The sequence below is a fragment of the Thamnophis sirtalis genome, unplaced genomic scaffold, assembly GCF_051295495.1.
Source record: "Thamnophis sirtalis isolate CommonGarterSnake01/CBP01778 unplaced genomic scaffold, rThaSir2_p1.2 scaffold_2, whole genome shotgun sequence".
In the NCBI taxonomy this organism is placed as follows: domain Eukaryota; kingdom Metazoa; phylum Chordata; class Lepidosauria; order Squamata; family Natricidae; genus Thamnophis; species Thamnophis sirtalis.
The window spans coordinates 172145213-172161110 of NW_028261382.1; the positions used below are offsets into that span (position 1 = coordinate 172145213).

A 15898-nucleotide genomic window follows, 5' to 3' on the forward strand; every position below is an offset into this window, starting at 1 on the left:
ATTCTAAAGATTCAGATTTTACGTCTTTAATCTCTGTATTCTAAGATTCAACTTGGGTTGCCAGTTCTATCATATCGGCCATCTATTCTTGCATAGAGTGTATTGAAAATTCCTTACATTTCATGGTGTGATTGTTGAAATAACAGTAGTAATTGGATTGTTTTATTTATTATCTTCCATAAAAAGAACGACAGGGTTATATGTGAGAATACTTTAATTGAATTGGATAAATCGTCACCACCACTCAATGATATTTGTGATACATTTTTAAATGTTCAGTTGACTGAGTTTCATATTTAATGAATAAATGTTAATAATGATGATGGTGGTGGTGGTGATGATGATGATATATTCAACCTGTATGTCATTCAATTCTAACAATTTTTTTAAAATAACTTTTATTTTTTTTATTTCTCAGATACCAAAATATTTATTAATTTTTGCCTGAAAATCAGGCAATCTCTGCTTTTCCATAACCATTTGTTTCCATTCATTCTATTACAAAAGTCTTCAATTAAAATTATTAAGCGATGGCAAATTTCTATAAGCATATATTAAAACAAAGACCAGTGTGGAACATTTTTAAAACAAAAAGAGGAATCAATTTCCGAGATTCTGAAATATATTTTCATTAGTTCTATGATTACTTCCATATATATAAAAAAAATTGAAACCTTAGCCTTTTTAAAGATAATTAATTTTATGACATTTACGGAACACCTATTTTTGTACTCGAACCTTTTACGTGGTTGTATATCTGCATCTAACTGCTGAAAACTAGAAATGCTATTTCCAGAAACATGATTACGTATTGTAACTGGTGATTGAAATGTTCCCAAAACAAATTGTGAAATATTAAATTAAAAATTGTCAGATCATGAGGGACAATTTTACTTGCCACAATTCATCACCTACCCATTTTTTTTCTCCTGTAACTGTATTTTTATCTTGCTTGTTTATTTATTGATGTACAGTATATGTGGCAATTCTTTGATAAAATCAATATAGCATATTTTTGCCCACAAAAACCCTGTGAGGTAAATAAATATCACCTAGTTTGGGTAATAAAAGGTCTGCAAGAAAATAAGCAAAATGCACCAAGAAAGAGAAAGTTGTTTACCCATCAAATGTACAAAGATCAAAAATAAAAGAAATAACGATCTGGTATGGCAAATCGAGTTCAATTATCATTAGCAGTGACAAAATCACTACCAGTCCATTGCAAAAGGCAGCTTTACTTGGAACAGTTTATCTCATGCCCTTGGGAAGGATTTGATAGGTGCAAAAAAATGTCAAAGGCAGTCTAAACATCTAGATTTATTTATTTATGTTTGGTTGACTGTTCTGACCCCCTCCTCCATCCAGTAACAAAAGCCGAGACAAGCGTAATTAGAATGTCCTTTAATAGCAAGACCAGAATCTCGGTGGCTGAAAGCCAAGCAAACAAACAGATAAGGACCTTGGCAGCAAGTCCAACAAACCTTGGCAGCAATCCAGCCTGCCAAGTTAGTTATGTTCTCTTTAGTCAATGCGTTGACTTCTGCAAGAGGGCCGTGTGCACAAGCAGTCTTTTTTATAGTCTGGAGAGGAGCCTGATGACCACCAGTTGAGCGCAATTACCTCCTGTAATTGCGTAATTGTTCCTGACGCCTAGTAGCTCTTCGATGGCGTGCATCCAGGAACAACTCACTGCTGGCTTCTGGATCACTCTCCCTTGTCTCCCCCCACTGGTCCAAGGCTCAGGCGCCTCCTGGTGGCCAACCAGCCTCTCTGCGCCCTGCTCGGAGTCGGAACCCAGTCCAGGGTCCTCCACATCCTCCAGAGCCGACTCATAGGGCCCCTCGTTGTCGGAGTCTGGTGGCAGCTCCAACGGCTCCTGCTGGGCCACAACAGTTGACTATGCAACCAAACATAAATAAACAGAAGTTCAATTATTCTTCTTATTTTGCATGATATCACTCAATATTTCCTAGGATATTTCATTTTCTAGGAGAGAGAGGTGGATGCTAAGTTCCTACAATAGAAACGGCTAATATACATCATTGTGTAAAAGTTAAGAAGTTGAGGTTGTAATTTTATTATATTCTACTGTGTTAAAATGAGTCGGAAGTCAAAGCCTTTTATTTCTTTTACAAACCCTGCTTGCCCATACTTTTTCCTTTCCCCTTTTTCCTCCCCATAGTTTCCCATTATGTCTATATATATATATATATATATATATATATATATATATATATATATATATATATGTGTGTGTGTGTGTGTGTGTGTGTATGTATATATGTATATATGTATATATGTATATATGTATATATGTATATATGTATATATGTATATATGTATATATGTATATATGTATATATGTATATATGTATATATGTATATATGTATATATGTATATATGTATATATGTATATATGTATATATGTATATATGTATATATGTATATATGTATATATATTTGTATTTTATGTTCTGATAAACTAATAAAAAAATTACACCACTCCAAGTGCTTAAGCAAAGACCAAATGGCTTTGGGGACATTACTATCATGCTGTGGGAAGTTATCACCCAGCCCTCTCCCAGAAAAATGAAATATCCTAGGAAATATTGAAAAGGCAGAATATTTCTCTGGATGTGAAAAGAAAGAAACATGTTTTAAAAGACAGAATAGTTGCCTGTAGCTTCCTGCCCATCCACACTTTGTCAATGGGCCATTAAGAAGGCCAAGCTAGTCCACTTTACATAATAAAGGCTTCTCCACTTCAGCTGCAGGGGGATGGGATTAAAGCATGATAATATTGGCCCCAACTGACCACATGGCATCTGAGAACTCAACCAAACCTGGATTCAAAACACAACCTAGAGAGTAGCCCCCTGCATGGGCCCATGGGACTCTGACAACCAATCAGAATGCATTTCTTACACAGGAACAGGAAACAGAGAGGTGGGACTGAACTGGTTATAAAAAGCCTAGCAAGCCCCTCCCTCAGCCCTTCTCTTCTTCTCCACCAACATTGAAGCATGTGATCCCCTTTTCTGTTCAGGGCTCAAGCCATGTGGTCCTGTCCACCATTAAAACCATCTTTCCAAGCAGCCTCCATGTCTCCAGTGTCTTCTTCCCCACTTGGAGCTGAACCCAGAAGGACATTTCTTTCAACAATGCATTCCTTCCATAATTATGAGGTTGGAGTAAATGATCTCCAAGATCCTTTGCCCCTTACTATGATTCTATGAATATCTTCTGAGATCTCTCAGCCAGCAAAGGAAGTTTCCTCATATACATCAGGGAGGATTTCACAAACACTCAAATGTGTGCTTATAAATTAAAGAACACAACAGCCAAGCTTCTTTATTCTTGTTTCCATTTCCTGCAAGACTAAGCTTGAACCTTAGCAGCTTTTCCCAAAAAGCACGAAATAATATCTTCCTGGAATGAAGCTGGTTTGCTTCGTTTAAAATGCTCCTGGTGCAAATATTTGTTGCACAGACAGTATACAGGAATCGCGTTAGGAAGGGATGTATTTTTAAATAAATAGAAAGACACTCAATCTATCTGTAGATCCAGATCGATTTCTTCAACAGGGTGGAGGAGACGTAGCTTGCATGGCCAATTCATGTCCACAATGCATTGCCCCCTTAGCTCCCGATCTATGATGTAAACCAGGGGTCTCCAACCTTGGCAACTTTAAGACTTGTGGACTTCAACTCCCAGAATTCCTCAACCGACTTCATTGGCTGAGGAACTCTGGGAGTTGAAGTCCACAAGGCTTAAAGTTGCCAAGGTTGGAGACCCCTGAGTCCCTAAGTAGAATGAGCCATTCGGGAATCCTTCAATGAGACGTCAACCCTTGACGTCATAGAGGACGGTTTCTCCCACCGGTTGCTTTGGAAACGGCTTCCCAATGTGAAAGCCTCTCTGCGCATGCGCAGTACTCACAGCTAGAGCCTCGTCCGGAGCGCCTTATGACGGTTGCGCATGCGCTTTCGCAAACTCTTGACGTCATACAGGACGGTTTCCCCCACCGGTTGTTTTGGAAACGGCTTCCCAAAGTAAAATCCTCCGTGCGCGTGCGCATTACTCACCTCTAGCCTCGTCCAGAGAACCTTGTGACAGTTGCGCGTGCGCTTTCGCAAACGCTTGACGTCATAGAGGACGGTTTCTCCCACCGGTTGTTTTGGAAACGGCTTACACAAAGCGAAAGCCTCCCTTGCACATGCGCAGTACTTCACACCTAGAGCCTCGCCCGGAGAGGTCTTATGACAGTTGCGCATGCGCTTTCGTAAGGAGGAACTCGCTCCTTTTGGGAGGCTTTGGGTGAAATGAGTAGCGGGGCTGCCGGGACCTTAAGCGTCAATAAAACTGCGGAGTCCCCGGTTTCTGGAAGCGGTAATAAAAGGAGGGATTCCCTGGGGTCCGCGTCCTTGTGTCCTATTTTTAAAGGTAGGAAACGCTGGTCCTTCCTTTCGCTTCCCTCGGGCTAAGTTTCGGTTCTCTTGCATGCTGGTATTGAATGATTGCAAGCATATTCCATAGTATCCCTAGAGCAGTGTTTCCCAAACTTGGCAACTTGAAGATGTCCGGACTTCAACTCCCAGAATTCCCCAGCCAGCATTCGCTGGCTGGGGAATTCTGGGAGTTGAAGTCCGGACATCTTCAAGTTGACAAGGTTGAGAAACACTGTCCTAACCACTGCTGAGGAATTCTGGGAGTTGAAGTCCGGACATCTTCAAGTTGACAAGGTTGAGAAACACTGTCCTAACCACTGCTGGGGAATTCTGGGAGTTGAAGTCCAGACATCTTCAAGTTGCCAAGGTTGGGAAACACTGCCCTAGAGTAACGAGGGAGTAGGTTGCTTTGGAAGTAGTAGAGCGGGCACGGCGTAATGGTGGTTTGGCGGTGAACCGCCTTCCTCGGGATCCATTGCCCAATAACTGAGACTCATCAGAAGGAAGCAGAAGAGAAGCGGAGGTCCTCGGACAGCAAAGGTATTGGGAGGAAATCCGCGCAGACTATTCTAACCCGAATCAGAAAGGATGAAATAATAAATTGCCTGCGTCCTAGCTAAGAGCCTGGAATGGCCCCCCAGAATAAAGACCCAACTCTGCATGATCTGTCAAGCAACTGGAAGTTGTCAGGGTTATGCTAATTCAGTTGAACTCGGTTAGAGTTATAGAATAGAATAGAATAGAATAGAATAGAATAGAATAGAATAGAATTCAGTTCAGTTCTTTATTGGCCAAGTCTGATTGGACACACAAGGAATTTGTCTTTGGTGCAGATGCTCTCAGTGTATATAAAAAGATACATTCTGTAGAGTAGAGTAGAGTAGAGTAGAGTAGAGTAGAGTAGAGTAATAATAGAGTAGAGTAGTAATAGAATAGAGTAAGAGTAGAGTAGAGTAGAATATTGGCCAATTGTGATTGGACACACAAGGAATTTGTCTTTGGTGCAGATGCTCTCAGTGTATATAAAAAGATACATTCTATAGAGTAGAGTAGAGTAGAGTAGAGTAGAGTAGAGTAATAATAGAGTAGAGTAATAATAGAATAGAGTAATAGTAGAGTAGAGTAGAGTAGAATATTGGCCAAGTGTGATTGGACACACAAGGAATTTGTCCTTGGTGCAGATGCTCTCAGTGTATATAAAAAGATACATTCTGTAGAGTAGAGTAGAGTAGAGTAAAGTAGAGTAATAATAGAGTAGAGTAATGTTGTATGTAAGCCTTTTTATAGTCAAAAGTTCAACAAATGTTTGAGTGCCTCTTGATAGAAGGGAGTTTACATTGCCATTTCCTAAACCTTATGAAATTAAAATGGCTTTTCTAATGGCAGTACAAATTTGGACACTGATTTGTCTATAAAGCAACATTAAAAAAAACCACCTTAATAGCAATAGCACTTAGACTTATATACCGCTTAACAGTGCTTTACATCTCTCTCTAAGCGGTTTACATAGTCAGCATATTGCCCCCAACGATCTGGGTCTTCATGTTATTGACCTTGGAAATATGAAAGGCTGAGGCAACCTTGAGCTGCTGAGAATTGAACTGCTGAATTGCTGGTAGCCAGCAGTCAGCAGAATTAGCCTGCAGTACTGCATTCTAACCACTGTGCCATCACGGCTCCTATACTGTTATTTTGAAGGATTCCCCCCCCCCCCCTGTAACTTTGGAGAAACTGTAAGGAAGAAAAAGTACTATAAAAGAGGAAAATGGACTACAGAGGAAGAAAAAAAATCTCAACCTACCCAGGTTTTTATATATTCTTAGTAATATATAAATAGGTTATAATTCGTCATTTTTCTTGTAGATGTTGGTGAGATATATTCCCGACTTCTGGACCACCGACCAGTTATTCAAGGAGAAATTCGTTATTTCATCAAAGAATTTGAAGTATGTTAGATATTGTTTTGAAATGAAATATGATGGATTTGTGGGAGAAGGTGGTTTTGAATTAAAAAGCAAGGCTGCACGAGATTATGTAAACGATAGAGAATGACATTTCATTTTTTTAAAATGTGAAATATGCAAAAAAAAAATGTTTTTTAAATATTAAATGTTCTTTGAAGGCATTTAAATATTTAATTCCCAAATTCAAACGTACTATTGAACATAATTGCCACAGGGTGGCAGCAAAACTTTAATAAGAATAATATATATGAAATTCTGGTAGCTTTCTATCTATAATTTTCTTTCAAGAGTGGATGAAATAAAATAATTGTAAAAATGATTATTGCTTAAACATGTGATGTTTAAATGAAGAATAATGGGGATGTATTAACATGTAATGTGTGGAAATATTAATTATGCAGTTACTGCATAAGCATATTTAATCAGTAGTAAATTCCTCTGGGTGCTGCTGAGTTATTTCCAAGTAGTTATTAGTCAACAGGCGTCTAAGAATTAAAAATCTAGATATTTTAATCTGTTTCACAATAAAAGTGTGTACATGTCTGATTAACTATAAATATCACTTGAGTCCAATGAATTTTACTTTCCGGTAAAGGCGTATAGAATTTCAGTTTGGTTCTTTTTTAAGTGGAACTGGATTTGATGTTAATAAAATGTCAGCTTTTTTGTAGAATATTTAGAATTATCCCTTTCTTTTTTTTCCCAAACAGGAAAAAAGGGGCCTCCGAGAATTGCGGGTTCTTGAAAACTTAAACAACACAGTATTTGAGGCAAATGACAAGATTTTGCCAAAATGTGAAGAAGTAATGCATGGAAATCTAAATGAAATATTAAAGAGATGTAAGGGGAAATTTATTTTCTTTTGTGTTTAAAGAACACTGTCAAAATGTATAGATTCTCAAAACATCAGTGAGCTCACCCACCCTTTGGAAATTGGAAAAAAAATACATTACCGTAGAGAGAATTTGTTGACTTGCTGTGTAATAGCAATAGCAATAGCAGTTAGACTTACATACCGCTTCATAGGGCTTTCAGCCCTCCCTAAGCGGTTTACAGAGTCAGCATATTACCCCCAACAATCTGGGTCCTCATTTCACCCACCTCGGAAGGATGGAAGGCTGAATCAACCTTGAGCCGGTGAGATTAGAACCGCTGAACTGCAGATAACAGTCAGCTGAAGTGGCCTGCAGTACTGACTAATCTGGGTTTAAGGACTTGAGCCAGGGCAAGGCCTCCAATGGAAACACAGACTAACTTTGCGCTGAATTGAGGAAGAGCTTTCCTGATGGCGCTTCACTTCCCCCCAAAAATGGACTTCTTTTAGTTGTTAAGTGAATGCAGCAGTTGCTAAGTGAGTAACATAGTTGTGAAGTGAATCGGAGTTCCCCATTGACTTTGCTAGTTAGAAAGTTGTAAGAGGTGATCATAGTGCCAAGCATCCAAATTTTGATTACATGACCATGGGGATGCTGCAGTGGTGGGTTTCAAAAATTGTTCGAACCTACTCTGTGGGTGTGGCCGCCTTTGTGGGAGTGGCCTGCCGCCCATGTGACCGGATGGGAGTGGCTTGCCGCCCATGTGACCGGATATGAAGATGCCGACGACACTTGTCAGAACCACCTTAAATGACCTCACACACAGCACTGGCATGCATAAGAATAGGATGTAAACTTGTTTTTTAAAAGGCATCTTTGGTTTGCGTTAAAACAACTTCAACACACGCAATGTTTCGATTGCACCACAAACGCAGTAGTCATCCTTACCTTTCACAGAGGCACTGAGTTTTATAAATAGGAGCATGATAGTGTAGAATAATCATATCCAAGGACCAGTGGTGGGTTTCAAAAAAATTTGGAGCCTCTTCTGTAGGTGTGGCCTGCTTTCTGGGTCCACTGGTGGAACCTCTTCTAACCGGTTCAGTAGATTTGACGAACCGGTTCTACCGAATAGGTGCGAACTGGTAGGAACCCACCTCTGGGATGCCGCAATATTTGTAAATATGACAAACAGTCATAAGTCACTTTTTTCAGGGCTGCTGTAACTTTGAACAGTCACTAAATATTTTTCAATTTTCTGGTCTAACCTGCAGCTCTGGAATTCCTTGATGGCTCCTCTCCAAGGACTAATAAGGCCTTGCCAGCTTAGTTACTAAGTTCAAACCAGGTTAGCCAGCTGCTACTATCATATCCCTTTATTGCAGAGGCAAAATGCCTGCCAATAGCAGTTTCTGGGATGTAAATTGAGAGGGTACAATTTTGTCCTGTTTCTGGGTTTCCACTTGCCATCCATCTGGCTCTCTTAAACAGGATGTTTGATTAAGATAAGATTTTGTTGTAAGGTAGCAGCACATAGTTATTTAAAAGTGTTGCACTACTTTTACTCTATTTTTTTTCCCAACTTAAGACAAAGGTGATAGATGTGTTCCAGACAATATATTTTCATATTTATCAAGTTTTCTTTCATAGAGTAAAAGTGTTTAATCAGGTTCAATTAACGTTAGAGCTTATTTTCAATGTAAAGTAGCTAACACTTTCTGCTTGGGCTGGCTTATTATAAACTACTTTTATAAGGGTTTAGAAATTACATTTAAACTACGCTTAGCAAATCATAGGGATGTTTGGCTTAAATTAGAAAGACCTATAAGTATATACTACCGTGGCACGACAAAACCGCGGTCCACTAAAGCGCGCCCGATTAAAGCGCGTCGCTGACGTCATCAGCAGCGCGACAACGACCGCAGAGAAAAAAGGGCGCTTTAAAAAGCGCTTTTAAAGCAAGCTGATTCACGTAAAGGTAAGGGTTAGGTTTAGGGTTAGGGTTAGGTTAAGCGTTAGGGTTAGGTTTAGGGTTACGTTAAGCGTTAGGGTTAGGTTAAGGGTTAGCGTTAGGTTTAGCGTTAGGTTAAGGGTTAGGGTTAGGTTAGGGGTTAGGTTTAGGGTTAGGTTTGGGGTTAGGGTTAGGTTTGGGGGGGTTAGGTTTAGGTTTTCGCGTTAATTTTAACTTTATCGCTCACAGAGTGCTGTTTTCGTCGCGCTGTGATGACGTCAGGTACGTGGTTTCGTCGAGCACGCTTTAGTCGACCGCGGTTTTGTGGTGGAACCATATAGTACATTTGGAGTTAAAGTAGCATGAGCAAAGCCAGTGTAGTTCTCACATTAAAAACTGATTTGTCCGTTAAAAATATGAATAATGAGTTGCACAACTGTAAACTTTATTTCAGTACAGGTAGCCAACCAGATGTTCCATACATTGCAGCAAACAGAACAGGAAGAACGTCAGGTAAATGCTTAATATTTTACATTTATAAACTAGCAACATTAAGCTTATTAGGAAGAGGGAGGCAACTGGCTGAGAGAGGCATAAGGGACTTTAAATGGATTATTTTAGCCACAAAGAGGTATCTAATATTAGGGGGGGAGGGGGGTGATTACCCCTTCAAGATAGACCAGATTAGAAAAAGAAAGTCATGAATGTGAATACTGTACACTTTTTATTATAATGATACAATAAGTATGAACGTGTTTCCCATCCTCTTCCCTTTTTTTGTGACAAATAGGGAGGGTCCTATCTGAAATCCTTTCTCAAATCACACTTCTGCTCTAAGCTCAGATTTTTTTTTATCTCATTATTACCTTGGTTCTACAATATTTCTTCCTCCTCTTTCCTCAAGATTATTCCGTCTATCCATTACACTGGTTCAACGGTTCCACCACAAAACCGTGTTTGACTAAAGCGCGCTCGACGAAACCGCGTAGCTGATGTCATCACAGCGCGACAACAGCGCGGAGAAAAAAGCATGCTGTAAACGCTAAAGCTAAAATTAACCCCTAAACCTAAACCTAACCCCCCTAAACCTAATCCTAAACCTAACCCTTAACCTAACCCTAAACCTAACCCTTAACCTAACGCTAAACCTAACCCTAAACCTAACCCTTAACGCTAAACCTAATACTAACCCTTAACCTAACCCTAAACCTAACCCTTAACCTAACCCTAATCCTAAACCTAACCCTAAACCTAACCCTTAACCTAACCCTAAACCTAACCCTAAACCTAACCCTTAACCTAACGCTAAACCTAATCCTAACCCTTAACCCTAAACCTAACCCTAACCCTTAACCTAACCCTAAACCTAACCCTAAACCTAACCCTTACCTTAACTTGAATCAGCTTGCTTTCAAAGCGCTATTTAAAGCGCCCTTTTTTCTCCGCGGTCGCTGTTGTCGCCCTGCTGATGACGTCAGCGACGCGGTTTAATCGGGCGCGCTTTAGTGGAGCGCGGTTTTGTCGTGCCACGGGTTCAACATTTATAAAAGGGTATATTAAACTTGCCACTTCCATTATGAGTGCAGGAAATCTACACTTTACAAGACTGAGGCTGGGGGGGAAAAAAAACCTTGTTTAGTGACAACAGTCCAGTCATCCAGATGTCCTCGTAAAGCGAGGACCTCACCTGGTTGTGATTCGCAACTTCCTCATTGACTTTGCTTGTCCAAAGCTGCGGGAAGAGATTGCAAATCAGTTCACATGACTCCAGGGATGTTGTGCCGGCTATACGTACAAGAAATAATTGTTAAATGAGTATTCCTTATAATGTTCCATGGATAATTGAAAGAAAGTTGCCATCTTATCTTGAAATTTGAGCAGTGCTATTTGAGAATAGGAAGTTTTTATGTTCACAAATAGTTGTCCTTCCAGATTACCAGTTTAATACTAAGATATTTTTTATTCACATCAAAGATTCTCTTGTGCCTCTTGCTCTTCCTTCTTGGTTGATAATATTGTTATCAATGAAACTGAGTGTTTTTGTTTCTTAAATCTCTGCTGTTACATTTTTAGGGTAGTGTGCCCACCATGTCATCTAAACCAGTGGTAGTCAACCTAGTCCTTACCACCCACTAGTGGGTGTTCCAGCTTTCATGGTGGGCGGTAGGGGTTTGCTGTAACTCTGCTTTATAAATTTTATAAAGTAAAGTTACTTCCCTACTTTATAAATCACCATTACTGTGGAACTGGTGGGCGGTTAGAAAATTTTACTACTAACAGAGATACAAAAGTGGGCAGTAGGTATAAAAAGGTTGACTACCCCTGATCTAAACACTAAACCAGTCAAAGATACTTCAAGCTATACTTAAATGTTCAAAGGCTGTGTACTTTCAAGCTTATTTCTCTTTTCTGTCCAAATGCATATTATTAAAGCTTTATACTGAAGGCAATCTGTGATTTGGTCACTTCTTAATCTGCTGTGGCTTTCAACAGTACGGTTTAGGAATGTATCAGTCAAAAGATACTACATGTTTAACTTGCAAAATGGACGTTTAATTCCCATCAGATTAAAATTGCATGTAAGAATGTGAATTAAATAACTCTCGAGAATCACCAATTGCTCTGAAACAAATCTAGATGTTCTTTTAAAGGTATCAGGAAGATGAAAAGCATGCCTTCTTCTGGGTTCGCTACCCCAGATATTAAAAAAAAGTCATAAGTATACCTGCAGTTTTAATTAGACTTTCATAGTTGCTTAAAAAAATAGTAAACTTTTTATATCTTCTCGGCTTCTGTATGGGTGGAAAGTTTTTCTAAGAAATTTCATTCACAGCCAGAGAAAAGGGAAATCCCTGTTTTGCATGGAACAAAAAATACCCAACAGAATGGAAATGTAAATCTTTCCTGGTCGGTCGAAAACACTGAACCTATTATGACTACAGCTTTTTGAAATGAAAGCATTTCATACCTGTGGATCTTATTTCATGAAAGGCCAGATTATAAGAACATGCAGCTTGCTAGAACCTCTCAGATGGCGGGACACTGTTGGTTTGTGATACATATTCTTAAACCTGAGCATTAGGAAAAACTGGTGCAAGAAGTTAATTCTATATGTTTCTTCTGTGCTTCCCTTAATTAGGAGGTTTTTTTTATTTATTTTAGCCCTAATAGAGGAGCACTGTAAGCAGATTGAAGCAAATTTCATATTTCTTATTTCTATGTAATTGATAAGGGCCAAATGCTGTCAGATGCAGTGTAAATATAACAATCCTAAATTTCCTAAACTTGCTAAGAGAGAGAAAGTGTAGTACAAGTTTGCACATCTATCCTCTCTCCCTCCCACCCTTCCACATATTTTCCTTCTCTTCCGATAGAGCCAAACATAAAGGCACAACCTTGATCAGCCTGGTTTCTTATAGCTGTGTTGTATATCAACAGGTGAACCTTGAATATATCCTTTAGTTTAAGCCATTTCTTTTATTTCCAAGCCGAGGTGGCGCAGTGGTTAAATGCAGCACTGCAGGCTACTTCAGCTGACTGCAGTTCTGCAGTTCGGCTGTTCAAATCTCACCGGCTCAGGGTTGACTCAGCCTTCCATCCTTCCGAGGTGGGTAAAATGAGGACCCGGATTGTTGTTGGGGGCGATATGCTGACTCTGTAAACCGCTTAGAGAGGGCTGAAAGCCCTATGAAGCGGTATATAAGTCTAACTGCTATTGCTATTGCTATGCATTGTATCCGTCCAACCTTCAGTTGATACTTCGCACAAAGTTTGGTTATTTCCACTGCTGTTTGTACTACAGTTACTCTAATAATGTGTTGCATTTTATTGCATTTTAAAAGACTTTTATAATTGCAGTTTTTTATATTCTATCACTGTGGCCCACAGGCCTTAGCAAAGATTTGATTGATTTTTCCTTTCTGTTTGTGCGTTTATCGATTGATTGATTTTGTACAAGCCACACATTTTCATAAAATAAGGAAAAAGAACTTCTTTTAAACAATAGCAGTTGTTCTTAAACTTCTTTTAAACAGACATCCTCATTGCAATGTACAGTAAACTGTCTTTTTTCTTCATGGTTAGATTCAACATTTATTACCTGCTTTTTCTCCTCAGCTTCAGGCCGAGAAATTAAGGGCTGGTGAAGCCCGACGTAGAGCTGACTGGGAGGAATTCATGAAGGAGCAGCATCGCCTGAAGACAACGCTCAACGAAGAGCATACAAAAGCTATGGAGCATCTTAAAGAACAATATGCAGCTTTGGAGAAGGACCTCCCAAAACAGGCTCTCTAAGAAACTCTCTCCTGGCATTTCCCGGCAGTTTTCAAGTTTCAGGATTTCCAGCACAGTATTAGAATCTAGATAAAAAATAATAGGGACTGAAACCAAAAAGTGCTACTTAGCAATTGAATTTGGTTTCTTGCACTGAATGATTGTTTCAAACACACACGCTAAAGGTTTGGCAGCAGCAATAACAGTATTGCACTTCAACAACCTATGTTAAGTGCACAATTTAAAGTCTGTTTACCAAATGAACTAATTAGGTATGTTTTGTTTGAGTCCTTTCAATGAGCCCTCCTGTTATTTTCCCTGAAGAATTCGCTTCAGTTGGGGGCAGGGAGGGTCGTAATTATGCGCAGACATACAGCAATGGCCTAACGTGTAGAGTAATAACTGTAAAAGGCCACTTAACTTGGGAGTATAATAGCCTGAAGTCTATGAATGAATTCTTTATGTTACTAAGGTGATCAGGATAAGTTTTAAAAACCTTGAGAAAGAAGTCATTATTGCACTGAATTTGTTCTGACTGGAGAGAGTGGGAGGGTATTAGGTTGGCTCTCTTTGAGATATGTATTTATCTTATTATTATTATTCCTGTGGGCCATAACAAATAAATACTCTCGTATGTTTAATGGCCTGAAAAGCTCTGGAATAGGGTTGTGTAGATTCAAAGGCAGAGGTGGGTTCCTACCAGTTCGCACCTATTCGGTAGAACCGGTTCGTCAAATCTACCAAACCGGTTAAAAAGAGGTTCCACCAGTGGACCCGGAAAGCAGGTCACACCTACAGAAGAGGTTCCAAAAAAATTTGAAACTCACCACTGCCACACACACACACACACACACACACACAGACACAGACAGACAGACAGACAGACTGACTGACACAGAGAGAAAGAGAAAGAGAAAGGAAGGAAAGAAAGAAAGAAAGAAAGAAAGAAAGAAAGAAAGAAAGAAGAAAGAAAGAAAGAAAAAGAAAGAAAGAAAGAAAAAGAAAAAGAGTGGGAGAGAGATGAAAGAAAAAAAGGGATAGAGACAAAAGGAAGAAGAGAGAGAGAGAGAGAGGCCGCCAAGCCACTCCCACCACGTCACATGGCCAGCAAGCCACTCCCACAAAGGAGGCCACACCCACAGAGTAGGTTCCAAAAAATTTTGAAACCCACCACTGTTCAAAGGCAAAATGCAATGTGTAGTATTCAGTGATGTGCCTATAATATCTTCAGGATCATCTCATACTTTCCCAGGATCATGCTGCAGCTGAAAATGACACATGAGTTTTAGAAAAATCACTGCTTCTTTAAGATGTTCTTTACAGACGCTACTTTTGGCTCCACGCACATTTTGAAGCCTGTGTTGCCTTGAATCCTCTATAGCCCTTCACTGAATATTTAACATTATAGGGGGTGGAGCCCTTTTGGTGAAGACTGCAAATGAGCAGATCAAATTGTGTTTTCAAAGTAAATAGTATTCTGGAGCATAATTAATTTGTGGGTGAATTCCATGATTTAATAGGTATTAAATATTTGCATACTGTGGGCAAAGTTCGTGGTTTAGTTCTTTGTCATTTTATCTGTAAAAAAAAAAGCATTAAGAACAAGGTGAAAGTTGAAGTAAGTTAGGCCAAAGGCAGGAAAATTGAGTGTTATTTTAAGGGGCAGTGCATAAAATAGAGAAATGTAAAAACAAAATTACCCATTATCTGTGTTGCAATTGCAAAAACGCCAACAATAGGTTGCTTGTGTGAATGCATGGCTTAGTGTCAAGACTCCATCCTGACAGACTGTTGATAATGTGATTAAAGTGAGCAGAGGAGATGGAATAAGTATTTGTGATTTCTTTCAATAACACTGAACTTCTGCCAAGCTGCTCTATCCACTACTGTATAGCTGACAAGCTTCATCAATCATCATCAGGTAGCTAAACTAAAACTCCATTTGCCAACATTGAGGAATGCTGGAATGTTGTTAACTCTCTTGTGAGCTGTGAGGGGAGGGGGGGCAATAGGTGACTTTAAAATATTTCTCTACCGGAGAAAGAAGAACTCCTAATGAAATCCCTATTCAGGGGGGAAACAGTTTTTCATATCTGTGTAGTCCCATCTTGCTCGGTGGAAGAGTAAATTAATAAGAGTTCAAGGTTTATTACAAAAAAGAGTTCTGTCTGTGTGCATTTAATCCTCAAAGGACTATTGATGCTCTTCCTACAATATCATTTTGCCTTGGGTATTGAATTTGGTTTTCATAACAGAATAAATTAAAGATATGGTAGCTCCAGAGCACCTCTTCCAATTTATAGCTCTGGAAAAAAAAAGGTGGTGGAGAAATGCCTGGTTGTAGAATATCAAAACTAACAATGGCATCTTCATTTTGTCAAAAGACAAGAATGTCAGTTCTCACTTGCTTGGCATGGCAGAGTTAAGTCAAGTCTTGTCCTTCCACT

At 39.3% G+C, this 15898-nt stretch overlaps 1 protein-coding gene across 1 annotated transcript; it reads left to right on the forward strand.

The window, feature by feature from the left end:
• The first annotated feature begins 4277 nt into the window (after positions 1 to 4277).
• BLOC1S5 (biogenesis of lysosomal organelles complex 1 subunit 5) lies at positions 4278 to 14323 on the forward strand. Its single transcript, XM_087707490.1, has 5 exons — positions 4278 to 4444; positions 6313 to 6395; positions 7124 to 7253; positions 9634 to 9692; positions 13296 to 14323. Exons 1-5 carry the CDS (start codon positions 4324 to 4326, stop codon positions 13470 to 13472), a joined length of 570 nt encoding a protein of 189 aa, XP_087563616.1. The 5' UTR covers positions 4278 to 4323; the 3' UTR covers positions 13473 to 14323.
• The last annotated feature ends 1575 nt before the right edge of the window (positions 14324 to 15898 follow it).

What these genes read in the sequence shown, in the direction of transcription:
- BLOC1S5 (XM_087707490.1), top strand. Translation starts at nt 4,324, where the DNA reads ATGAGTAGCGGGGCTGCCGGGACCTTAAGCGTCAATAAAACTGCGGAG. An exon ending in ATTTCATCAAAGAATTTGAA is followed by an intron (nt 6,396 to 7,123) that starts GTATGTTAGATA and finishes TTTCCCAAACAG; the next exon opens with GAAAAAAGGGGCCTCCGAGA. An exon ending in CAGAACAGGAAGAACGTCAG is followed by an intron (nt 9,693 to 13,295) that starts GTAAATGCTTAA and finishes TTTTCTCCTCAG; the next exon opens with CTTCAGGCCGAGAAATTAAG.